Source organism: Panthera pardus, unplaced genomic scaffold (genome assembly GCF_024362965.1).
Source record: "Panthera pardus isolate Hobbes unplaced genomic scaffold, ASM2436296v1 HiC_scaffold_3, whole genome shotgun sequence".
NCBI classification, from domain to species: Eukaryota; Metazoa; Chordata; class Mammalia; order Carnivora; family Felidae; genus Panthera; species Panthera pardus.
This window is the reverse complement of record NW_026526876.1, coordinates 3,141,784-3,166,308: the sequence shown is the minus strand read 5'-3', so window position 1 is coordinate 3,166,308 and position 24,525 is coordinate 3,141,784. Positions and strand designations below refer to the sequence as shown.

The window sequence follows — 24,525 nt, the reverse complement described above, 5'->3', positions numbered from 1 at the left end:
GTGAAGCACTGTGCCTCCATCTTCACCTGGCGGCTTCCAGAGGGGTGTGTGCACAGTGTAGCATTAGTCTATCGACTGTATATCGGACGTGGCGAGCAGATTCAGGATGCCGGGTGTTTAAACAGTGATGAATGCCAGGGGCTCCAGAAGTTGCAAAGTAGTATAAATGACTTCGAATATAGTGATTTATTTTAGTTCCCGAAAGCTCATTTCCATCCCAGTTGTCAGGTTCCCGTTCTCCCGAGTGTACTAGAACCTAGCCAGTCGCAACCCGCATGGCCTGGTGAAGGGGGAGGACGAAAGGGCCGTTCAGTTGAGTCCTGGAGGATCGTAGGTGGGAGCTTGGTAACAGAGTTCATTCCGAACTTCTCCACCTGTGTCCGGGACCCACTGACTGATCACACTGGCTGATCCCGGCAGTCATAGACCCTTTGGGCCTCTGACAGTGTTCTCGGATTCTTTGCTACAGCCCATAGATGCAAAGAGCACTCTAAAGTCAGAAGGTTCCGCAACAGAAGGTCACACGTGCCTCTCCTGTCCTTCTGAGGCCATGGTGAGACTGGGAACGGCTGCCTGGACCCTCACCGCACTGACCCTGTTTTTCTGGGAATGGCTACCCAGAGGGGGCCTTCTCTGACGTGGGCGTCCTTTCTGCCAGGAGAGTGCATTTGCTACTTTTCAGACATTCCCTGCCATTTCTGTGTGTTTTCACGTGTAACAGTGCCAAGAAGTTATTTGGAGTAATACTTTTTGTCAGCGGTACTCCAGTGATTTGAGAAAATCATTATATAATGTTACTTAATCTGTAGCTTTAAAAGCATCCTGGTAACGAAGCCACTGTGTAGCCTGAAAGTTCTAAGAGCTCGTTGTCCCACAGAACTGTAATTCTCAGAAGCAGTGAACCGTTGGGATCTCCCCTCTGAGAAAGGTCCTTCCTGGGGTTCTTCTGCTCCCAGGAGAACGTCACACATCTATCCTCTGCCTCCCCGCCCGAAGGTCTCAGAGGCCACACGGTTTCAGGAACCCTGTGTCCCACAGAGACCAGGGACTCTGAGGGAGCACTTGCGGACCTTTGAAACCAATGCATTGAGCTTGTTGGTTGTTATCACTAACCTGGGTGCCACTGAACGTTTCTGAGAATAAAAACCAAAAATATGCGAGTAGATTTGGAGAATTTGGACTTCTGAAACTTCTCGTCGGATTAAAGTAAGATTCTTTCCTTTTCTTAAAGTATCTTCTCATCGGTATGAAGCGCCTGGCGATGCTATTGAGGTGATCAGTCCTGCCAGCTCGCCAGCGCCGCCCCAGGAGAAGCTACAGGCCTATCAGCCGGAGGTGGTGAAGGCAAACCAAGCAGAAAGTAGGTACTTTTTAGCCACCGGTTTACCTGTTTGCACATCTGCAGGTGTCATTTGCTTCCGATCATCTGCCCAGACTGTGTGCAGGAATAACTGGTTTTGTTGTTTTCGTTTTAGAGTAGTCTTTATGGCTGTAGAACCCTTTAAGACTGCACCAGTGGAAAATTATTTTGAAGTTTTTATCGAGTTCTCTTTTGTTCATATTTAACGATACAGAAAATAGCTGATATTTTGTCCACTCGTGCTCTCACGGTTTGTACTAGTCCTGATAAGCATTTTTTCCTCCAAAATTAAGATCGTGAATTCTGTTTAGCGAAAGCACCGTGTCCCTCCCATGTGTCCCTGAGTTATGTTTAATCTGATAGTGAGTGACAGGCAGGGGTGTTCCCTGAGTAGGACATCTACCTGTCTGCCCTCCACTAGGTGAAGCCAGCAGACCATACGAAGGACCATTACATCACTACCGACCCCAGCAGGAATCCCTGTCTCCACAGCAGCAGCTGCCCCCCTCTTCACAGGCCGACGGGGTGGGGCAAGTGCCCAGGACCCACCGACTGATCACACTCGCTGATCACATCTGTGTAAGTTCTTCTGTTAATTTTTCTGTTTTTGATCGTGCGGGAGGCACATTTCACAGAGAGTCACAGAAGAGATGTCCAGGTTTTTTAATGCTGCATTTTTGGGCAAGTACTCCGTGGGTTTAACCAATTCCTTCTCTCCTCATTCACAGCAAATCATCACACAAGATTTTGCTAGAAATCAAGTTTCCTCACAGCCTCCCCAGCAGCCTCCCACTTCTACATTCCAAAATTCACCATCTGCTTTGGTGTCCACACCTGTGAGGACTAAAACATCAAATCGTTACAGCCCAGAATCCCAGTCTCAGTCTGTCCACCATCAAAGACCAGGTCCAAGGGTCTCTCCAGAAAATCTTGTGGACAAATCCAGGGGAAGGTATGTTTTGTTTTTCTTTCAAGTTTATTTATATTGAGAGAGAGAGAGGCAGGCGTGCAATTGTGGGAGGGGCAGAGAGAGAATCCCAAGCAGGCTCCAAGCTGTCAGCAGAGTCTGATGCGTTGCTCAGTCTCATAAACTGGGAGATCAGGACCTGAGCTGAAATCAAGAGTCAGAAGCTTAACGGACTGAGCCACCCAGCCGCCCCAGTATGGTTTTTATTTCAAATTGTATGTACATTTCTGAAGAGTAAAGCAATTTGAATAGATCTACAAGGTAGGGGATTAATTTCGTACACCTAAAGTTTATTCACTCTCACTCCTTGGGAAGTACAAATGAGGGTTTTTCCTGTCTGTTCTTAAAATGTTCACTGCCCGAGCAGTTGGTACTGTATCTTTTTAATGTATATTCAAAAGTCAGGTTCTTCATCTTTCACGGAAGGGAGGTGATAGATAGTTTCAAGTTTGACAAATCAAGAAAAGTGTAAGATTATTTAGTTTAGAGGTAACCACCAAGGAACCAAAAGAAAAATGGTAAAAAATGGCCACCTGTTTGGATGGGGTTGACTGGGAAAGGAAAGGACAGGTCGTGTACATATATACTAATTACACTTAAAGGTCACAGGTAGCTCTTAATATGTACAGTCACTAAGCCAAAGCCTTGTTTTGGTCTAAACAGTATGTTTATATCACGTGATCTTTACCAATGTGGTATCCGGAGGAAGAACATGAAACCGCAGAGAATCGCGCAGCCCTAGCAGGGGGCAGCTAGAGCCTGTCTTGACTCACCTGATGGGGTGCTCAGGGTTCAGTTTAGTTCTCTGGTCCTTTCTCTTTTAACTTCACGGGGAAAGACCTGTTCAGTGTTGACTGACTCAGAGAGAGAGGTCAAAGCCTGGAGGGCTCACCGGAGTAACAAGGGCAGGATGGTGGGGTGTGATACCGAAGCACACGATGACCTTGACCTCCCTCGGAGCATCGGCCGCTGCCTGTCCCGGGTTGTCATGTGCCACCAGTGCACGTGCACGGATAAAGCAGCGCCAACAGACTTTTTGATAACCCGGTATATAGTGAAGATCTGAGGCAACTTTTTTTCTGATAGAAGCTAGCAACTTTTATTCCTTTCTCCTGAATGACGTAATGAGTGAACCGGTTTCAAACCGTCTAGGGTCATTTGTAGGCGGGCCCCAGGAGCACAATCTAATATTTTATATGTTACAATACCAGGCCTGGAAAATCCCCAGAGAGGAGTCACGTCTCTTCTGAGTCCTACGAGCCCATCTCCCCACCCCAGGTTCCAGTCGTGCATGAGAAACAGGACAGTGTACTGCTCCTGTCTCAGAGAGGGGCGGAGCCTGCAGAGCAGAGGTGAGGAGCAGGAGCGTGTCCCAGCTGGCGGCTCCCGTGTCAGAGCGTGCGTGTGTCCTGTGCCTTTTCTCTCCTCCGGGTTACGTGTCAGGATAGGACTCTCCAAGGACCATGAAGTCTCTTTCCCTGGTGATCTAATTCCAGTGGATTTTAGTGAAAAAGTCACATTTAAATAGGTTACAGAAAAAAAGTGTTCACTATTCTTGAAATCAAGCCTTTCTAGATCTTTTTTAAAAAAGCCTTTTCTGTCCACGTGGTCAGCTGTTCGGCTGTCGATCGAAGCCGAAGTGCTTGAGTGTTTATCGTGCACCAGGCCTTGTGGACTCCACGTGGAAGGGAAGTCCTAACGAGCACCTTTGCTGAACTGCTTTACGGACTTTTTCTTCCCTATTTCTGACCCCAACCCAGCCCCTGTGAATTACTTGGGTTTTATTTCCGTTTGCATTAGACACCTTTGGTTTGGCCCCTGCCTGGTCCACTTCCACCAGAGTGATTTGTCTAAAACTCATGGAATCAAGCTCTAAGCCAGTAGGCCGGCACCTGAGTTCCTTCATGAGCAGGTTCATGCTGCTCGTCTGGTTTCCTGCCGCTTCCCCTTCACACCACACTCTTGTGTCCGTGTCAAGCTGCTTACGGTCCCCTGAATTCCTTTCAGTCCCTATGTATGCTGTTTCCTTGGTGTAGAAGAACACTCCCGTGATGCTCCTAGAGGTGAATCTAGGAGGTGCCCATGGTCAGATAGAGGGCGGGTCCAGCTCTAAACCAAGGTCTCACTCCAAACTGCTAGTGCATTTCTTAAACAATGTGTTCTAAGTTATTTATGGTTTATATTCATGGGCAAGCAAATAGATGTTGGTACCTTTCAACAAAATGAGGAGAATCTGTTTTTAGAAAGGGGCTGACGTTCAATTTTATATTTACGCTTTCCCTTCAGTTTGTGACTTTTTTGAGGACAGGGGCCACATCCTGCCCATTTTCTATCACATATCTGTCTCTCTTTGGCATATGGCAGGTATTCTTATGTTTGAATGATGAATGAATCCACCCGACCAGATTAGGTGATCAGCAGCCTTCCGTTTGTTCTTTGCTGTCATCTCCAGCTCTAGCTAGATCATCGTGGTTAAAGGAAATTTGGTTCTTTAAGATGTGTTAGTATAGGAAGCTGCAGGTGATTGCGAAACCCTTTACATGAGACTCAGCTCATCTGGTGGGAGGCGTGAAATGATTTTAACAGAGGCAGTTTTATTTCTACATTGTGGCTCTTCTGTTGAAGGCCCCAGGTTTTGATTGCTTAGGTATGAGCTCTTGCTGTTTTATAGGCAAGTCGTGCTATTAGTTTTAATTTCTTCTACTTCATAGCAGTTCTGCTAGTAGAATAGTGAATAGTTCCTGGTGTATGTGGCAGCTATAAATAATACCAGTGTCTGTGCTGTTAAGCAGACGGCATCATGGTAAGCTGTTTCTCACTTTCCTGTTAACATCGTTTGTTGCTTATTCGGTCTTCGTTAAGAATCTCGATCCTAGATTATCTCCATTGCAGTCCTAACTTTATGAGCATGCTGAAGTATTTGTGTCCCCATATATGACGTAGGGTTATTCACAGACACGAAATGGGGAAGTGGGTACACCCCCAAGGTTAGCACATCATGAAACAGACATAATAGGCATAACTGTGTTCCCCACAGGAATGATTCCCGCTCGCCAGGGAGTATAAGCTACTTGCCTTCCTTCTTCACCAAGCTCGAAAACACGTCACCCATGGTTAAATCAAAGAAGCAGGAGATTTTTCGTAAGTTGAACTCCTCTGGTGGAGGTGACTCTGATATGGGTAAGTGGGATTTCTTTCATGAATCCCAAAATAAAACCTGCATTAATAATAATTGTATCTCTGGTGTTGCCTCTCATGCGATCCTTGAGTTTGAAGGCTCTTGTAGGCGTCTGTCCAACCACATTTGATCTTAAAGTTTCTTCTCAAATGTCTGCCAGTACGTGAAGATTGCCTGCTAGAGAGCAAGAACTTGCTGCTTTCTGAAGCTGTCCGTCTTTTCTTTGAACAAATGTGGGGCCGGATTAGCTCTTCGTGTAGTTTTTTTTTACCCATCGGTCTTAGTTTTATCCGTTTGGGCCGAGTCTGCATGACCACTCCGCAGCCATTTGAAGACAAAGCGTGTCCTTCAAGTCTTCTCTCTGTAAACATCCTGCGTCCTCAGCTGTTCACGCTGCTGGTTCTGAGTGTCCCTCCGCAGAAAACCACTTTATTTAGCTTAGCCTCTCAGTAAGTTCTGAGAAGTGTGCTCTGCCCCAGAGGCATCACTGTTCAGGAGTGTAGATTGTATTAGGGTGTTGGGCAACGAGCACGCAGTTAGGATATAGTGCCCTTAATACGAGCATAAATATCAGGGTATCTTGATGCGCTGCTCTGGGTCCGTACCTTTCCTTTGCTGTACTTTTGGAGTCACTGGCTCCAAGTCCGTGTTGTGCCACTCAGTTACTTTTCCTACCCCAGCAGTGTCTTCCTGGATCTCTGTTCAGTCATTCTGCATTCATCCGTAGATGCGATCAGTCCACCGGGTGAAGATAGAATAACAGTAATGGCAGGCAGACAGTTACGTCGTTATAGCCCTGGGCACTTGGAAGCACGTACAAGGCACTTAATCCTCACAGCGGCCCTACACCCTCCACGGTGTAATCGTCTCCGTTGTGCAGATGAGGAAACCTAGGGAGGTTTAAGAACCCGTGCACACTGCCTAACTGGTGAGTCATGGGGCGGTGGCCCCACTCTGGCGTGCCAACCCCACGTCTCTGGCGGTGCGCTCGCTGGCTTGTAACAGTTCTGTACTCACAGCATCGTCACCCACGTCACTGGTGAATACTCAGTAGGATAAAGCTCTGTGGCATCCAGACCTTCCCTTTGGGTTGAAAGTCGTACTTCTCCATCTTTTCCTCAAGTACCTCCAGTGATGCGGCGAGATTTGTCGGATCTGGGTTTTCCGCAATCTGCTTTATTTCTGTGATCTGCGATCTACTAGTCTCCCGACCCTGTCAAAAGAAAGGAAATTGTGGGCTGTGAACTACAAAGTGCCAGGTGGATGTGTGTTTGGATCTGACGCTTTATGATTAATAAAGGTTGACCATCCGAGAGAAAAAAAGGGTGAGCCCAGTGTCAGTTATTGTTGTGAACTCTCTCTTTGGAAGATAAATATTTTAGAATATTGGCCAGCATTGCTATCAGGCTTACAGATATCCTTTCTTCTTTAAAAAAAATGATGACATTTTTCTGTCTCATCACGGGTTTCATCTGTGACTTACAGAGCGTCAAATGTCACCAACAAAAATGTGGTGCTCTCATCTTCACATTCTCTCAGAAGGCAGAGAAGAATCAGAGCGTGGAGACCTGCCGATTCTAGAACGGCCAGTTTAGAATTGTTCCGTCTTTGAGGGGTTTTCGCTCATCCTCTAGTCTTGGTCTCGCCTCATTTTAGTGGGAAAAAAAATTGTTTGACAGATGTCAAGCCACATGTGACTTGAAGAAGCCCACTTAACAGTGTTGTCTTCTATTTTCTTTTGTCCTCAGGCAGTAGCTCTCTCATTCATTCATTCAACAATTAATTATTGAGCAGGGTGCTGTGTTGGGCGCTTTTACAATGACAGATGGTCTCTACTCTGAAAACGTAAAATGAAACAAGTCCCTAACTTTAACAGAGGATAAAATGCGTGAATGTCTTAATGCAAGTACAAACAAAATTGCTTGGGGAATTTTTTGATCGCAGGAACTCTTTTCGATTGTGGGAAGGGACAGTTGAGGAACTGTATTAAGGAAGCAGTGGGCTGATGGGTCCCCAGGGCACATTCCGTCTTCCCCAGGAAGTAGAACCAAGACATCAAAGCCATCAGCAACCGAGACCACTTTGTTTCACCTTGGAGTCTCTCGATTAATTCAGCGTTCCCACTGAGGACATCAGTGATTTTGTTCTTCAAAAACCGTAATGCTTTAAATTTACTTTATTTGATCTTCCGCAAGCCATTTTCCCCTTCTAGAAATATTCTCTTCTCTTGGCTTTCAGATACTATGTTCTCCTGTTTTTTTCTCTTCTACTCTGGACATTTTTTATGTCTTCTTAGCAGCTCAGTCTTGCTCTGCCTGACCCTTGAATGCTGTTTTCCCAGTGCCGTCCTCACGCACTAGAACCTCTGAATCCTCTCACCCGCTCCAGGGGTGTAAGCTGTGTGCTGAAAACTCCCAGATTCGTGTCTGAAGTGGGGTTCGGCTTTTCCCATGAAGTTTCACTTGCATACCTTTGAGGACCTCTGTCTTCTTGTGAATTTGGCTTCTTAAGTGTCTAAAAAGGAATTAACGTTCTACCTCTGCACACGGAGAAGCACGTCACCCCCTCCTTCCCTGCCACACTTCCTCCACTAGCTTCTTTCTGGGCAGCCCTCCCTCTGCACCTCTTCCTGTCGAGTCTGCCTCCTAAACAGCTGTCCCTTGTCGGTCTTCCCTGCCCGTTTCTGAGTGGTTATCACGTTCTTTCACACACGTGTGCCCATCTGTTTTAAGCCAGGGGTCCTCACACTTGAGTATCGATCCCTGTGCCTGGAGTGCTCGTTAAGCATGTGAGCCACAGGCCTTGGGACTCGAGGAAGTTGGCACTTTTACTGAGGCACGGGGGTGGTTCCGTTCTGACGGCCTCACAAAGTACCACGCTAAACTGTAAGCTCCAGAGGGAAAATACACACAGGATCGTAGTGTTCTCACCGGTTGAAAAATACGAAATCGTCTTTATCTGACCATTTTGATCAGTAAGAAGGTGATTTTATGATGTTTCCACCAAATGCTTAATAAATATTTGTCGAATGAATGAATTCTATTCCAGAAACTTTTGTGTATTCGTCACTCCACTGTTTCAGGTTCAGTTTATTTACTGCAAGTTTTCCTGACCCATGAGTGGGGAGACGGTCACGGTTTTATATAGTTCTTCCCGGAGATTTTTGTCCTCCTTCCTGTTGCCAATTTAAAGTTGCCCCGATGAAGGAAGTTTTTAGTTTCCAGGCACATGCAGCCCGGCTTCGGAGAGCGGCCTCCTCTCGGGGGAAGAGCCCATCCTGCTGCGGACTCCCCCAGAGCTCCGCGTTCTGCTCTGGGGCACACCCCACACCCTGCTTCCCTATTCTCTCTCTTTCGAGTTCTCAGCAGCAAGTTGGAAGTTGTGGTGAGAACACCATTCACGTTCCCAGATTCCTTCTACCTCTGTCTCGGCGCTTTATAGGTAGTTCCCAGGCTGTCCCACCTGTTGTTCATACTGCACAAATGACAAATCACGGGCTGCTCCTGCGCCTGTGGGAGTCGCTCCCGGTGAAGCATAGGGAAGCCCACGTTTTCGTGCTGTTCGTGGAGGGGTCTGAGGCCAGGCTGCCTCAGACTGGCTGGCATTCCCGGGGCTCATCCCAGAGGCGTCTCTCCTCTGGCAAACCGGACCCCTTTCCTATTGGTGTTTCTCCGGCAGTGCGAGCGCTCTCTTCCTCCTGTGGGCACGTGGCTCCTGTTCAGATTTTCCCACATCCAATTTTTTGTTGCTTGATTTTTTTAAAATAAGTACTTCTTTATCTTAACTGGTGAAAAATAAGGTTGGGATCATGGGAAATAAAAAGGTTAATTTCACTGTAGGGTTTGAGACTTTATCTCCTTCAGTGTACGTGATCATCCCATCTCAGTTAACTCAAATGTTTGTTTAAATACAGCAGCCGCGCAACCAGGAACTGAGATCTTTAATCTGCCAGCAGTCACTACCTCAGGTAAGAATCAAAATGTGTCCACCCGATACCCAACGAGTACCGACTGCCCAGCAGGGGCACTGCTCCAGTGTGCATAAATGTAGTCGGGGAGGAGACAGCGGCAGTAAAAAGGGAGCCGAGCTTCACTAAACACTTGCTGGAGAGGTAACGGAACAAAGAGAATCAAAACCACTAAAGAACAGTGTAGAGACGAGGGAGCTGAAAAGAGAAAAAAACGAGGAACTTTAAGAAAAGTGGCTGGACCCATTCATTTGGCAAAGGAAAACTCCATTTGCTGGAGTTACTACTGGGGGATTTGGGCGCCCCTGTGTGGGCTCTCGGGGTGTTGCGGGCAGCTGGCCCGGGGCTGTGTGTCCCGTGGGCCCAAAGGCCTTTTGGAGTCCGCTGGTCTCTGTCTCTTCGTCTGCTGTTCGGAAATAAGCAGAAATGGCGTGCTGGTCTCTTTCAGGCTCAGTTAGCTCTAGAGGTCATTCTTTCGCTGATCCTGCCAGTAACCTCGGTCTGGAAGACATCATCAGGAAGGCGCTCATGGGAAGCTTTGACGACAAAGTCGAGGAGCACGGAGTCGTCATGTCCCAACCTGTCGGCGTGGTGCCCGGTGGCGCCAGCACCTCCGTTGTGCCCAGTGGGGAGACCCGCAGAGAGGAAGGGGACCCGTCACCTCATTCAGGTAAAGTGTGTTCACTCTTGTGCCCTTCTGCTGCCTTTCCCGAGAAAACGCCATTCTACGTCCAAGTTGTAATGCGTCACCAAGACGTTTCATTTTGTGTGTTCCCAGAGTCCCCTCTTAACGGTTTTACTTAGTTGTTGTTTTTTTTTTAACCTGCTCAGACATTTTAGTAACACGAACAGATTTTAAAAGGATGGAGATTTTTATGCAGAAGTCACCTTTGAGTGTTGGGTTTTTTTTCTTTGCATCTAGTCCTTATCTGGATCGACATATTTTAACTAATACAAGTGCAGGTTCCTTTCTGCTTTTGAATAAAAGGGACTTACTATTGTAATAAAGAGAACAGTCTCAGCATTAAAGAATTTTAAGCCATAGAAGAAGGGAAAAAAAAAAAAAAACCCTTCAGATCACATCATCCAGAAAGCTAGTGTTCTTGTCTGATAAGCATCATTTTAGAAGTATCTCTGTATGGACACATAAAAGGCCAGATAGACATCAGAACCAGTCATTCATACGTCCTGGTAAAAGCAAGCACACAAAAAACTGTGATTCTAAGCTTTGAAACCCCTTTTTCTTAATCTTTGAGAACTGGGATCTCTTATGCTTAAAAATTTACCGGCAGGTCAGCGGTATTTCAGGTTTAGTTTAGGGTTTTTTCCTGTTACCCTCAAGCAAAAGATCTCACTAAGGTGAAGAAGATCAAAGAGATCAGAGGTTCTTATTTATTTACACCCACGTGTATTTTATGGCAACGTGGATTCACTTCCTGCTCTGAAGGATGAGCACAGTCTTCCCCTTTCTGCTCTTACCTCCTGATTTGTATTGATTTACCTGTGCGTGTATTTGAAGGTGGTAACATTGGTGACGGTCACCCACTTCAAGCAATCCTGGTCATGTACCCCTTCTGTTGAGACCTTTCTTTTTGGTACTGTTTTCACACTCCCTTTTCTCTCAGAGGCTGCTGTCCTCCGAGACTGTTCCCGCTCAAGAATGTCTTCTTGCTGCCTTGATACTTGAAAGGACAGTGTGGCACCTTTCTCAAAACATTCCATAGACACTATTACATTTCCCCCACCTGGCATCAATGGTTGTGTAAGAAGGCGGCCAGATGTCCCCTTTTTTGGCAGGTGACAGTTTATCTGCCTGAAGCCTCTTTGCCTCAATTTGAAGAAGTTAATTAGTTAGTATGTTGGCGTTCGTGCTGTGTCAGACTTTCCTGACCACAGGGAGGCTGTTTGCACCTGCAGGTGGATTTCTACACTCCTGGAAATGTTCTGTTTTGCCTCTTTCGTTGGGCTTATCCATCTCAAAAAACACAATTACATTTTTGCCAGCTAGTCTTTGTCCTCCAGATCTGTTACCTTCTAGTTCTTTTAGTCATCTTAATCTAATTATTTCAGTCGTCTTCATCTGTTGCTTTTACTCTAGCTCACATTTTCCTTTTGTGCTAACGCCCTTTTTGTCGTGTCTGTTCTGATCCTTGCCGTATTTTGTTTCCTAAGCTTTTCACCTCTCCTTTTTGATGATGATCTGTTCTTTACCAAAGGAGCCCAAACTGGCTTTGTGTATTTTGAAGTTTCTCTTCCAGAAGCATCTTTTCCCCTTGTCCCATTCAGTTCTCTTCCTGACCATCAAGGACTTGCACTTCTTTTCTGTGCAGATAGTTGAAGGGGTTGAAGTTGCCTTCTACCCACTTTTTTCTGGGCGCCGTGGGACTCGGGGCAGGGTGAGGTCTCAGGTTCTGCGAGGCAGAGGAACACGTCTGCTGCTCACCTGGGCTCTGTTCTCTTGAGACATCATTTCCATGCTTTGTTCTAGAGCCCTGTCAGGGGCGTCCCACTCCTGTGAACTTCTGTAGACCGGAGCCTGGAACAACAGGCCGCCAAGACTTGCTGAGCTTCTGCACGAAGGGGCTTCTGTTCCACGCTTTTGGGCATAAAATTTCCTTGGGGTGGTGTACGGATTCCTCTGCTTCTCTTTAAACTGGCAGGCAAGGAGGTAGTTAGGATTTAAGATTTTCGTCAACCTGCTTTAATTTCCTTAGTTTCTGTGCTCCAAGACCCGGAAAGACATGATGTTCCTCTCAGAAATTTAATTTCCTTGGTTACATGGTTTTCAAGTTGATGGCATGAGGATATACCCCTTTTGCTTTAGTTGCTACAAGTAAATTCTGGCTTTTAAATACTAACTTTGAAACTTCACTGGGTCCTAGGATCTGGGTTCTTCGCACCGCCTGCCATCCTCCCGCTTTCTCTCAGCGGCATATAACCCATCAGCACTTGGGTAGGTTTTTAAGTTGAGAACATAATTACTATATGTCAAGAGTTAATTTATTTCACTTTTAGGAGGAGTTTGCAAACCAAAGCTGATCAGCAAGTCAAACAGCAGGAAATCTAAATCTCCCATCCCTGGGCAAGGCTTCTTAGGAACTGAAAGGCCCTCTTCCGTCTCCTCTGTACATTCAGAAGGGGATTACCACAGGCAGACACCAGGGTGGGCCTGGGAAGACAGGCCCTCCTCAACAGGTGAGGAACTTACTGCTAGAAAAGGAGTCGTAAAGTCCTTTTTTATCAAAGCCTTGGCTAGTACTTCTAAAATCAAACTTTGGAAACCTCAATTTCCATTATTGTATCAGTAGGATTCCACTTTCCAAAACAGACACTGAATGCATGGAATCTTAAAAATTTACAGAACGTAAGGTCTGATTACCACGAACAAAGGAAGAGCTATGAAAACATCTCCGTTCCCCCCACTTCTGTATTGTGCTGGGAGCCAGCACCTGCTATTTGCAAAGCCACGAAGTCTGTGATTTCAGTTCTTCCAGGAACCACACCTGAGAGCGAAGGGCCGCTCCCAGGCTTCACCCTTAGCCTCTCTATAGACATTCTTAGAGAAGGTTCTTAGGGAAATATTAAGAAATCAAAATAAGAAATGGAGACAGTGTAAAAAGCCATCTCTATTGCAGGCTCACTTATATTTATACAAACTGATGAAAAACCGTGTTCTAGGGTATTTATGAATGTTTTCCTTTTTGTGCTTGCTTGCTCGTTCGTAAGCTTTCTTCTCGAATCTAATAACCACAATACTGGTTGTCTTGAAAGGGAACAGGCTTTGCTTTTTTGTTGTTTAAATAAAACTGGGATTACCTGGTGTAGATTTAAGGGTCTCAGAGAATCGTGAGCCATCTTTTAGGAGTTAAATACATGTACGTCAGTGGAAAATGTCTGAAATGTGCTCTCCCCCTTATTTACATATAAATTTCCTATGGATGTCGTCAGCATAACTGAAGGCCTTTGCTTCATAAAACTCACATCACGTGTGAAGTGATTGTGCTCTAGTTTGACAACTTCTAAACCAGTAATTGTTTCCTCTCTTAGGGAAGGAATTTAATTTGTGAAATCCCTTGATAAAATGGCTATGTTTTCTGTCTTTAGAGTTTCTTAAGCTGTAAGAGGCTTTCTGGGGACAGTTGAGACCAATGTAGAAAGTGGCAGGAGGTAGCAGTGCTGTCGTTAGGTGCACATACCCTCTTCCAGATCTTGTACCTTTTAAATCTGCCCAGAGACCCAGCAGCTGACCTGCATCCTGCTGCCCTGTGACCTGCTGCAATTCCTTGTCCCCTCGTCCTCTGAGCACGTACTGCCGCATTTATCATTAAGAGGCCAGGAGTTCTTGGTGTAAACCAGACTCTTCGAGCTTAATATGCAGTTTTACTTGGATTCTCCATGGAAACACCTGGTTCTAGAACTCACTGAAAGTTCAGCCCTGAGCTTCCACTTCCGGACTTAGCAACCCTAAGCTTGCACTTACTCGTGTCCTCCGTCCCTTCTAGATTCTCACCGGATTGGTGCCTTACCATAGGCTACAGTCTACATGGTGAAACCCTGGCCCTTCTGTGTTTCATTCTGCTCCCGGTGTCACAAGACCATTTCAATAGAATAATCGTGTCTCCCTCCACCCCGTGGAAGCTGTAGGGAACAGCAGCTGTGCTCATGACGGTGAAAACAGTTTTTCTTTTGTCAGGCTCGACTCAGTTTCCTTACAACCCTCTGACCATGCGGATGCTCAGCAGTACGCCACCGACCCCGATCGCGTGTGCCCCGTCCTCCGTGAACCAAGCGGCTCCTCACCAGCAGAGCAGGATCTGGGAGCGAGAGCCTGCCCCGCTGCTCTCTGCACAGTACGAGACGCTGTCGGATAGCGATGACTGAACCGCGCCCAGAAGGGGTCTCGGTGGCGCCAGGGTGTGGGACAGGGAGCTCTCGTTTTTGGCGGTTTCATTTTTAATGGCAGGTCAAAAGCCTTTCGTCCTAGGACTTGTGCCCAGAGACTTTTTAAGAGAGCCTGGACCGCAGATGATGAAGAAATGATGGGAATTTATTTGGAGAGTCAAAAGGGGGGGGGTGGGGAGGGACGGGGGGACTGCCTCGGACATAGGCAGTTCGGTGGATTATAATAATAGTGGAGGGTTGAAATGTAGAGTTTTTAAAAAGTGACAATTCTTGTTCTTACATCTGTTTGTAAAAAAAACCATAATGTCTTTAAATCACTCTTCTGTAAATAGATTACCTTTTTTGCAGTGTTTCCCCTTGCTGTAGTATCTGGTGTACTTATGTTCAAATCAGCGCATCAACTTGGGGGGTAATTTTAAAACAAAAAAACATCGCACCTATCTTTTTAACCCTTGCCTTCTCAACAACCTCATACAGCCCAGTTACATAATGTTGGCTGTCACGGGCATTGTACTTTTATCTAATTTTGTTTCCTCTAAATTCAGATTTCCAGCGATGTTTAAAATCTTGTGGAAATGTTTAGATTTTTAACACAGACCCTATATAAAATCTGTACATTACGTTTTTGGGTCAAAGGTAGGAGAAACAAAATTCTGCCATACTGTCAATTTCCAGTGCAGGCTTTAATTTTTTTTTTTTTTTTTTTTAATTAGTGGCACTGAAAAATATTACTGCATGGGTATGTTATAGTTCAGTTTTTAAAGTTTAAAAACAAAAGGCTTATTTGAGGCATACCTCACTGTTATGCACACTGGTAACTTAACCGTGGCCCTAAATATTCTTTTTCTCCTGCATTTGATGCAGCCCAACAGAGCTTTTGTTTCGAAATAAATTGGACTACCCTGTCCATAGCCACATAGATCATGTGTGATTCAAGGCTCTTGATGTCTCAGGTTTCAGAGGAGTGGGTTGCCCTGTATTATCGGTTGAGTTAGAAGGTAACGATCCGTACAGAATCTGACTCTTAGCTTTGCCTTGTGCTGTGTATCCCGAAGCCTCACTTCCCTTTCCCCATGTGCCAGTGCTTACTCTTACTCTCCCTGTGATTCCTCGTGGGCAAGAGTTTACTGGTGAATCTTTCACCGAATCTCAAGGAGCAAATAATTATGAAGGGGTCAGTTTCACCCTTAATAATTGCTTATTGAACTGTGAGATTATTTTATTTTACGACTTCATAGTGCTGCAGCATCCTTCAGCACGTGGATACTGTTTTGGAAGGATGCCACTGAAGATGAGAAAGGGGAGAGGCAGAGGTCTCTCGGGATGATACACGTGAGCACTTCATGGACTTCTAAGTAGATCTCAACTTTTTAACAAAAGTATGCAAGCCTCTACAGAAAGCAGGTGTATGGGAACCACTGACTGCCTCCTTTGTAACGAGATCCTCGCATCACCCTCTCAGCATTGGTGTCTGATCTTGATTTTAATAATGAGGACACGGGCTCCGTCCTTTGCCTACATGGTTAAGGCCTTCACTCTTGTTACTATTCTACTCTTGTCTTAGACCTGAAGTCCTCACAGTAAACTTGAGAGCAGGTTTAGTGATCAGATTCCTTCCACTTGGAAAGCTGGCACCACTTGATGATATACATAAAATTTTCACGTGCGTGAAAAACCGTAACTAAATGTTCTAATTGACAGTTTGCTGCTGCTCGTAATGTCTGAGACTTTGTTAATAATCTACTGTGTCAGCTGACCCAAAAGAGATGATCATGATTATTTTTCCATGACCCTGAAGGTCTTGAGCTATTCCAAGTCAGCACAGTCTTTGAGAGTAGTCGGCTCAGAGCCTAGCTTGTTACTGGCGCAGCTCTCCTCGAGGACCCGAGAGTGAGTGGCGCTCCCCCTTTGCCCCCTCCTCGCAGTGCGTATGTGTTTTCCTATGCCATCCGCCACCACCTGGAGTTCAGAACGGGAGAGAAAGTCCAGGACCGTTTCTTAGTTGAGAACAACGAGAGGACAGAACTCTCGCGGGCTTACCTATGGAGCCAACCGTCTCGGAGGGAGGACGTCCACCTCGGCAGGACTGAAACGGCAGACAGCCCCGAGAGTGACAAGAGGACTTGAAGTCGGCTGAAACCAAGGCATGACACTCTTTGCAGGCTGAGATTTCAGTGTTCCAAAGCTGCATCCTTCTGCATGATATTTTTTTTTTTTTTTAGCACCCCAGGATCTAAATTAAAGTCTTCCCAATGCTGTCCATAGCAGCATTCTGACAGCCAGATCTCCAGTGCATGTTTATCATGGGAAGTAACTTGGGTGTGCGGGTTCCAGTTTTTAAATATTTATGCCCTGAAAACGCTGGTGACAGTTCAAAAATTTCTACTATGCTCTTTTTAACAATTTACTTTTGAACTCAGACCAGTCGGCAAAGGGATCGCCCTTCCTGCCCTGCTACCTTGTTTTACAACTGTGCAAATGAACTCTCATGGAGACACCCACAGGAAGAGACTGTCTTCTCTGAAAACACCTATAGTTTTTCCAGCACCGGGACGGGACCGTGAGCGGAATCACTGTGGAGATTGAAAAATTCTTAAATAAAACCTGGAGTCACAATCCTTACTTTCAGCAACCCCTGCAATTGTGAAAAAGCAAAAACGTTCTCCACGTAGGTGAGTAGTCCACTAGTTGACGGTAATTTCTCAAAAATCACCAACCAACAAATTAAGACTGGGTCGCACTGAAACTCAATCTCATTTACATTCTAGTTTCTCATTAGACTCAAAGGAGCTAGCTGGGTGGTAAGAGATGAGCTTAGACAGAAAGCAGGAAGAAATTTACATCTGCAAAATAGAAAACTTGCGTCTTAGTCTAATCCTGGAGGATCTGGACCTCAGGATTTCTAGTATTTTGTTTTTCTTAACTCTTTAGTGAGTTATTTTTTATGAGAAACTCAAAGATTACGGAATACATACAATGTTGTTGTAGAGTCTCTAGTTTATTATGAAAGGATTCTTCCAATAATATGTACACAGAAACAAAAATATCTGTTTACCATTCCCACTCACACCCCCCACCCCCCAAAGGCTTACCAACAATAACAGTGCTCCTTCATGGCACCTACAAAAATTGCCTTTGCCCTAGGCCAGGGGCTCTTTGCAACACTTCTGAGGTAAAAACCTCCATCTGCCTATCTTGTATGTATATACTTGATACGCTATGAGGCAGTGTGATAAGGCTCTTTGAACACAGTAGTAGTCTATTCGTTTAGGGTCATCGGACAAAATACATTCTCCCATGGCTATGAGACAGTCTCATTCGTTTCCTACTTACAGATGAGGATACTGAGACCCAAACTCGAGAAGCCTGGACTAAGATCCAGATCAGTGGTCCTTCCACTGTATAAGCAGAACATATGAGAACTACTGGGGAGATTTTACATATTACACTTGTTAAGGCCCGACCCTGAGACAGAAGGTTTGGGGGTGCAGCCTGGGCACGTGCAGAGGACTCTGTTCAGGGACCTAGGCTGCAAAGGAAGCGGAGTCCTCAAACAGCATTGACAAGTGTTCATATCCTTCCTTTTCCCCCCTCTTTCATAGTCCTATATAACCAGATATGAAGACATACAGTTTACTTTGATTTATAATTAAACGGGTGTATTTTCAAGGGCCTACTTCCTACTTTAAAACTTCATGCTGGGCGCTGGCACAAACCACGACAATGCTTTTGCTCCATTATGCATTAGGTCCCACACTGAGCTTCATGAAATACATAAGAAAAATAACTCACCATAATCCCCCTTTGCCATGAGACAGTTCTGTTCTTCCAGATATTGGTAAAATAAAAAAAGGTATAGCAAACCAATGGATCCAAATCGTAGGATAGAGATGCCTGGCTGAATCACCACACCCACCCCGAAGGCCAACTGGCCCATCTCCATCTACAGGTACACTTAGACCAGCACGACAGCACCACACCATACGTTACGACAGAAAGCATCACTTGACATCTGTCCTTAGAGGTCAACATCAGCCAGGGGTGAAAGGCGTCTTTCCTTTAAAGAACAAAAGCGGCAGTGCGTACAACTTGTCCTTCACCACAGCTAACTGACGAGACGTGAATATCAAGGAGAAAGGGTTTAAGCCATTGATTTGGGTGCCACTGAGACTAGAATAACCACTGTTACTTAAAATTCCCTACAACAAAAAGGGATTTAGCGCTTCATAAAATTAAGTGAAAGGTCTACTTTTTCTTGACAGCTCAGCCAGCTCTTCCCTGATGTGCTGTATAGAAACCTCATCTCTTTTCAGCTCTGCTTGCTTCAGTGCTTCCTGGTAGATCTCTTTTGCTTGTGCATATCGTTCTAAAATAACCCAGAGAGAAGGGAGAGTAAAGAGAAATGTAGGTTTTCAAAGTGATTCTGAAAGATTCTGAGAGCAAGCACTAGCGACAGTTCAGGTCTAACTTGCTGTATGCTCATTAAGTGACAGGCTGGCCCTGCCTCCTTTCAGCCTCTGTGACACGATGGCTCGCTCGGAGAGGCTGTGAGCCGGCCTAGCTGTAGAGCGCCAGGGCAGCGAGGGCCGGGGCCCTCCGGTGCCCTGGGGCCCTGACTCCATCAGCCGAGCACGTGGCTGATGGAAATTTTCTTTAGCTCCATGTGTTCGACGGGCTAGTGCAGGACGACACAAGTTACGTGAACTGAACCCAATGGTACTTCAACCAAACACACATCCTTTTTAGTACATTCAGCCAGCCTTTGAATCCCGGAGCTTCCTGACTGCCCCTCGCCCTCCCTACAACCGTCTCACAGCTGCAGAAATCCAGTGACCCCTTCCCTCAAGCAGGCCCGGCGGGCTTCCACTGCCCCCTACCTCTGTGCATCAGAATTGCAGCGAGATTACTGAGCAGCATGTGTAGCTCAGGATGTTCTATCTGTCTCGCCAGATCTGATGCCTTTTGCACATAAACACAGGCCTCATCAAAGCGGCCCTGTGCATCCAGGGTGGTAGCCAGGTCACTCATCAGCACGATGGTCTACACACAAGAGAAAAAACAGCCATTTTTTTAAAAAACAGCCACACGGATTTAACATTAATTTGGAGTCTGGTAAACTGTGGATATATGCTTAAGAGTTCACGTTTCCTAGCACGTTCCACAAAAATGAAAGACATCAGCCTTTAACAAACTGATATGTATGTGTATATATATATATATATACACGTATATATACATATATATATATATATATATATATATATATATATATATATATAAAAAACAAACACGTATATCATTCACATTGTATGGGGGACGGCACCAGTTTGGCTCTCTGGAAAACAATACAAATCTACCAAGTAGGGAACAGGATATGACTTATTAATCTAATCATCAAACTAGAAGTACCAAGAAAAAACACTAAACGGCAAGATGCAGCTGTAACGATCTCCTGATTCGGCAATCCTGAGAAGCCAGCCTCCAGGGCTTTATTTAACGTCATCCCTACTGGTGACTCTGAGACTCATCGAGAAGAACCACATATATTACTGATTTAGGAAGATTCCCACTAAGAGTTTTTAAAATTTTGGTACTAAGAGAAGCAGACCCTACCCCCTCCTCTCAGTTCTAGCACTTGGTGGTTTGAATTCCAAGTTTGTCTTCTTATTCCTCAGTAATATTCCATTAAAGGGACTCTAACCTAAATCCCTTTCCTGAAGAGAGTTCACAGCCCAACAAGTTGCCCTGCCCATCGACCTGAACCTTGGGACGTGTTCAGTCCAGTTAAAATGCCTGTGTCCTGTGCTGGGGGTACCAAGCATTCTGACAAGTGGTCCAGTTCTTCCTTCTAAGAATTTAATGTGAGAGACGAGAAAGACAAAGTTCAACGTGTTCACTGTTCTAACAGCGCTGCACGGTGTGGTTTAATTCTATGTCCGTGGTTTTTACTTTGTAATGTAGTCCCTTTCTCCTTTCTGCCCCCCCTCCCCCAACTTCCCCTGGCATTTTACCTATGCGGTGAGGGAGACAAGAATCTTCATGCATTAACCTGTTCCTCTTAATGATTCTTACTAATGTTCCTTATTACAAAATACTGTGCCATGTACCCTCAAGGCCTGGAAGCTCACGGGTGCCTGGTTAGACCTACCTTTTATAAAGGCTGCTCTGCTGGGTGAACCAAAATGCAGGCAGAATGCTCTGGATAACTGATTAGAGGTCTCAAATCCTTTGTTTTGTTTCGTTTTGGTTTGTTTGAAGTAATCCCTACACCCAATGTGGGACTCAAACTCTCGACCTCAAGATGAAGAGCGGCGTGCACTACTGACTGAGCTGACCAGGTGTCCCTCACCCCCTTTAGGAAACAAGCAGTTGGGGGCGGGCAGAGGAGGGAATACCTAGCACCTAGCAGCATCTGCTGCTGATCTGCTCCCAACGAGGGTGGCATTTCACACCCGGAAATTCTAAACCTTTGTTTTACAGTTCCCCTCTCTGTTTTCCTCCCTTACCTGTGGGTGTCTTTCTCCTAGTATTTCTTCAGAAATCTGCAAAGCTTTTTCATACATCCTCTGTGCCTGTGCCGGCTGCTTGGAGAACAGAAGGTAGCGGGCATAGGTGTCTAAGCACATGCCAAGGAGGAGGTGGGTGTTGGCTTTCTCTTCCACTAAGAAGGAAATAAGAGCATTGCTAGCATATAACGACAACGTAGAAAGTGAGGCAGAGAACTGGCCGACCTTTCTTAACATTTTGCTTGTTATCAAGGCCCACAAATATTTTCACAGTACCGGACCCCCTGAATGTTACACAAAGGTGACAATTTAGGTGGATTCTCATCTAAACTGGTCCCTAGACCCAATTTCAATGTGTGCAGGAAGGCGGGGAGGTCCCCCCACACCAAGAAGCAATTCTCAGACACCAGCAGGTGTGCAAGAATTCACTCATTTGTGTGTGCAGAGATAGCATCAGACTCCACAAGGGTTCAGTCCTCCTAGACCGCAGCCCCTTCCTCCCATCAGACACCAGTCATAGTCCTGTGCCTCTGACCTCCAGCTAGTGATGGGAGTGACCGCCATGACCCCCTCTAAGGACACCAACTGCAATTGCGGGTTGTGACCTGTGCTTCTCAACAAGTGGCTGTAAATCTGAGGGTCCTGAGAAACCCCTCCTTTGGTTACATTAATTTGCTAGAGCAGCCCACAGAACTCAGAAAAACATTTTACTTGCTAAATTACTGTTTATCATAAAAGCCTAGCACTCAGGAACAGCCAGATGGAAGGGATGCACAGCGCAAGGGATGTGGGAAGGGGCGGAGCTTATATGCCCCCTCCCAAAGCACCAACAGTCCCCACACCTCCACGTGATCTTCAGCCCAGAATCTCTGTGAGCTCGGCCTTCTGGGTTTTTATGGACGCTCTATTACATAGGTATGACTGACTGAATCATTGGCCATTGGCGAAGGATTAAATTTACAGCCCCTCCCCCCCTCCACCAAGGTCAGGGATTGGGACTGAACTTCCAACCCTCTACCTTCACAACCACCTTTAGGTGTGTCCATTCACATAACAAAAGACACCTTTACCATTCTCAACACTTAAGAAATTCCAAGGGTTTGGGGAACTCTGGACAAACACCAAATAAAGATGTGAAATATATTTTGGTCATGTGAATGATCAATTCTATCTTAAAATCACAATACCACAATATCCATTTAAATGACGAACTTTGCCCCACATTTCAAGTAAGACCTTAAGTCCACATATCAAAGCATGGAGTATTATTTTTAGGTTGAAATTGTATTTAGTAGAAACAGGTAAAGATCAATTCCAAGAATGAGTTAACAAAGTATAGGGCAAATGAAAGAGTTTTCAGGTGCAAAAGTGGCAATGCAGTTAGGAACAGAAAACACTCAGAATCCTGAACTAGAAAGTCACAAGCCAAATTGAAAAAACAGTTCATCCACTTTTTGAAGAATAATAAAGGCTGCAATGATTATCAACTCCTGACAAATTACAGTACTGACTACACACTGTCTGAAAACGAACAAACTTCAAACATCTAATGCCACATGAACTGGAGAACACGATCTCAAGAACAGGAACTTGCACGAGACCCAGAAAAGAGGATACAAATAATATAGAGATGGTAGTGACAAGGAAATTCTGCAAACAGCTCTGCTAAAAGTAAATGTTTACAGAAAGGGCTTAAAAAGAGAGTTTACCTCCGATAAACGTATGTAACCGAACCTTTACACACTCAACTGACGGTGGTCAACTGGGTTTATTCACCAGCAAATTCACGTGAACCCCCTTTCCTTCCCTATTGTCAAAGTTGCAGAAAACTTACAAATGGCATACAGAATGTGAAGACGATGATGTAACCAAAGAGCGGGATGACCAATTATTGAAGAGAGAGTTTAAATAGGACAAAGTAGTTGGGGTGGATGAGAATAGATGTTGACACACTATCAGAGGGTAAAAGTTAAGAAACGATGCAAAGCAGAAATCCGAAGTTACTTACTTTGACTTAATTATATGCAAAAGGTATATAATCATGTTAAAATCAAACTCGAAGTATTTTTAAAAACCTTAAATGAAAGTTATTTTCCTAAATATCAAAGTATACGCAAATTTGTGGATAAATATAACCAATATAAAAACGCAAACGGAAAACGTGCAGAGCCCATATTTCTCCATTGGAAGGAATTACTGAAACAAAGTATCTAACTATGAGCACTCCTTTAAAAACGCTGAGCAAAAGCTTATATAACCAAGCGGCAGTTTGACATCAATGGTTCTGTGAGATAAAATGAGAAAAGGTAGTTAAAAATGAGAATAATGAGACATCTCTGTGTTCCCTCCAAGTACAAAGGTCCAAGACAAGAAATTTTTAACAGAAGATTCAGAACTAAAATACATGTTCTTTGAGAATATTTAAAGACAGAAAATGTTTACCACATACCAAAAATATCACAAAACAATGTATAATTATTCCAATTCTAGAAATCCTATGTGTGAAAAATGACTACTGACTCATATTTCTGGGATTTCTATTCTCTTTAACTAGAATGGAAGAAAACATAGTAAAGCATTTTCGAAATAATGAGATAAAATTGAAGCTATAATAATTTCTCACTGTTAAGAAAACATGCATTCGAATTCATATCGCACACTATGATATGAAAAATGAAAATATTTTTTGGAGAATCTACTTCTCTAAAAACAAGACTAAGAGAAATAAAAGGCTCCATAATAAAACCTGTAGCATTACAGCCAAATAAAGAGAAATCATCATGGCTTTAATAATGTACAAAAAAGAAGAGCACCTGGATGGCTCAACTGGTAAAGCAGCTGACTTCGGCTCAGGTCATGATCTCACGGTTTGGAAGTTCGAGCCCCACAGCGTGCTCTCTGCTCTCTGCACGGATCCTCTGTGCCCCTCTCTTCCCTCCCCTGCTTGTGCTTGCTCTCTCTCTCAAAAATAAACAAGCATTAAAAAAAAATCACGTACAAAAAAAGAGTTTCTTTTCTAAGCAGTAACAATATAGTTTCTGGGGACAGCTGGGAGGCTCAGTCATTTAGCCATCCGACTCTTGATCTCAGCTCAGGTCATGATCTCACAGTTATGAGATGGAGCCCCATGTTGGGCTTTGCGCTTGGCAGTGAGGAGCCTGCTTGGGATTCTCTCTCTCCTCTCTCTCCCCCCACTCACGCTCATGTGCACACTTTCAAAATAAACTTAAAAAATAATTTCTTGAAATATTAGTATGAAAACTGCTAGAAATTAGACAAGAACAAATCAGCCAATAATAGCTGAGAAATACACTGGGAATCTGAGAGGCAGGTCATATTTATTTCTTCAAATTTAAATAATTCTTTTTCTCAGATTATTTCTAACCAGACAAAAAGACAACCTACTTCAAATCAGTCCATGAAACAAATAAGATCCATCACAGAAATTTTTACTCAAAATATTAGCAAATGGAATTGTCAGCTGCACTAAGAAAACAACCAAGTAGCATTTATTCAGGGAAGGAGAATGGATCGGCATACTTAATGTATCAACATATCAAATTAGATGTGCATAAAAGCAGACTACAAAGCAATTTGATAAGATAGTGGTTCCAACAGAGGCTTTTGATTCCAGGAATAATGACT

General features: G+C 44.7%; 2 protein-coding genes across 15 annotated transcripts in view; one reads left to right on the top strand and one right to left on the bottom strand.

Moving 5' to 3' along the window:
* NCOR1 (nuclear receptor corepressor 1) overlaps nucleotides 1-14,515 on the top strand; it is a 158,602-nt gene extending 144,087 nt beyond the window's left edge. For 11 of the 13 annotated variants that reach the window (XM_053893264.1, XM_053893263.1, XM_053893266.1 and 8 more), the window contains 9 exons: nucleotides 1,232-1,360; nucleotides 1,782-1,939; nucleotides 2,089-2,312; nucleotides 3,539-3,679; nucleotides 5,365-5,507; nucleotides 9,419-9,472; nucleotides 9,921-10,142; nucleotides 12,488-12,667; nucleotides 14,166-14,515. In XM_053893264.1, the coding sequence (XP_053749239.1) occupies nucleotides 1,232-1,360; nucleotides 1,782-1,939; nucleotides 2,089-2,312; nucleotides 3,539-3,679; nucleotides 5,365-5,507; nucleotides 9,419-9,472; nucleotides 9,921-10,142; nucleotides 12,488-12,667; nucleotides 14,166-14,353 (1,439 nt within the window). In that variant the 3' untranslated portion in view covers nucleotides 14,354-14,515. The remainder of the gene's footprint in view (nucleotides 1-1,231; nucleotides 1,361-1,781; nucleotides 1,940-2,088; nucleotides 2,313-3,538; nucleotides 3,680-5,364; nucleotides 5,508-9,418; nucleotides 9,473-9,920; nucleotides 10,143-12,487; nucleotides 12,668-14,165) is intronic. The other 2 variants (XM_053893259.1, XM_053893262.1) reach the window with 2 other exon arrangements.
* TTC19 (tetratricopeptide repeat domain 19) overlaps nucleotides 3,400-24,525 on the bottom strand; it is a 43,841-nt gene continuing 22,715 nt past the window's right edge. The window contains exons 7-9 of one of the 2 annotated variants that reach the window (XM_053893267.1): nucleotides 20,881-21,035; nucleotides 19,252-19,414; nucleotides 17,352-18,740 (exon numbers count right to left, since the gene is read on the bottom strand). In XM_053893267.1, coding sequence (XP_053749242.1) covers nucleotides 18,607-18,740; nucleotides 19,252-19,414; nucleotides 20,881-21,035 — 452 coding nt within the window. In that variant the 3' untranslated portion in view covers nucleotides 17,352-18,606. Of the gene's footprint in view, nucleotides 6,719-17,351; nucleotides 18,741-19,251; nucleotides 19,415-20,880; nucleotides 21,036-24,525 lie in introns of those variants that run through there. The other variant, XM_019413359.2, reaches the window with a different exon arrangement.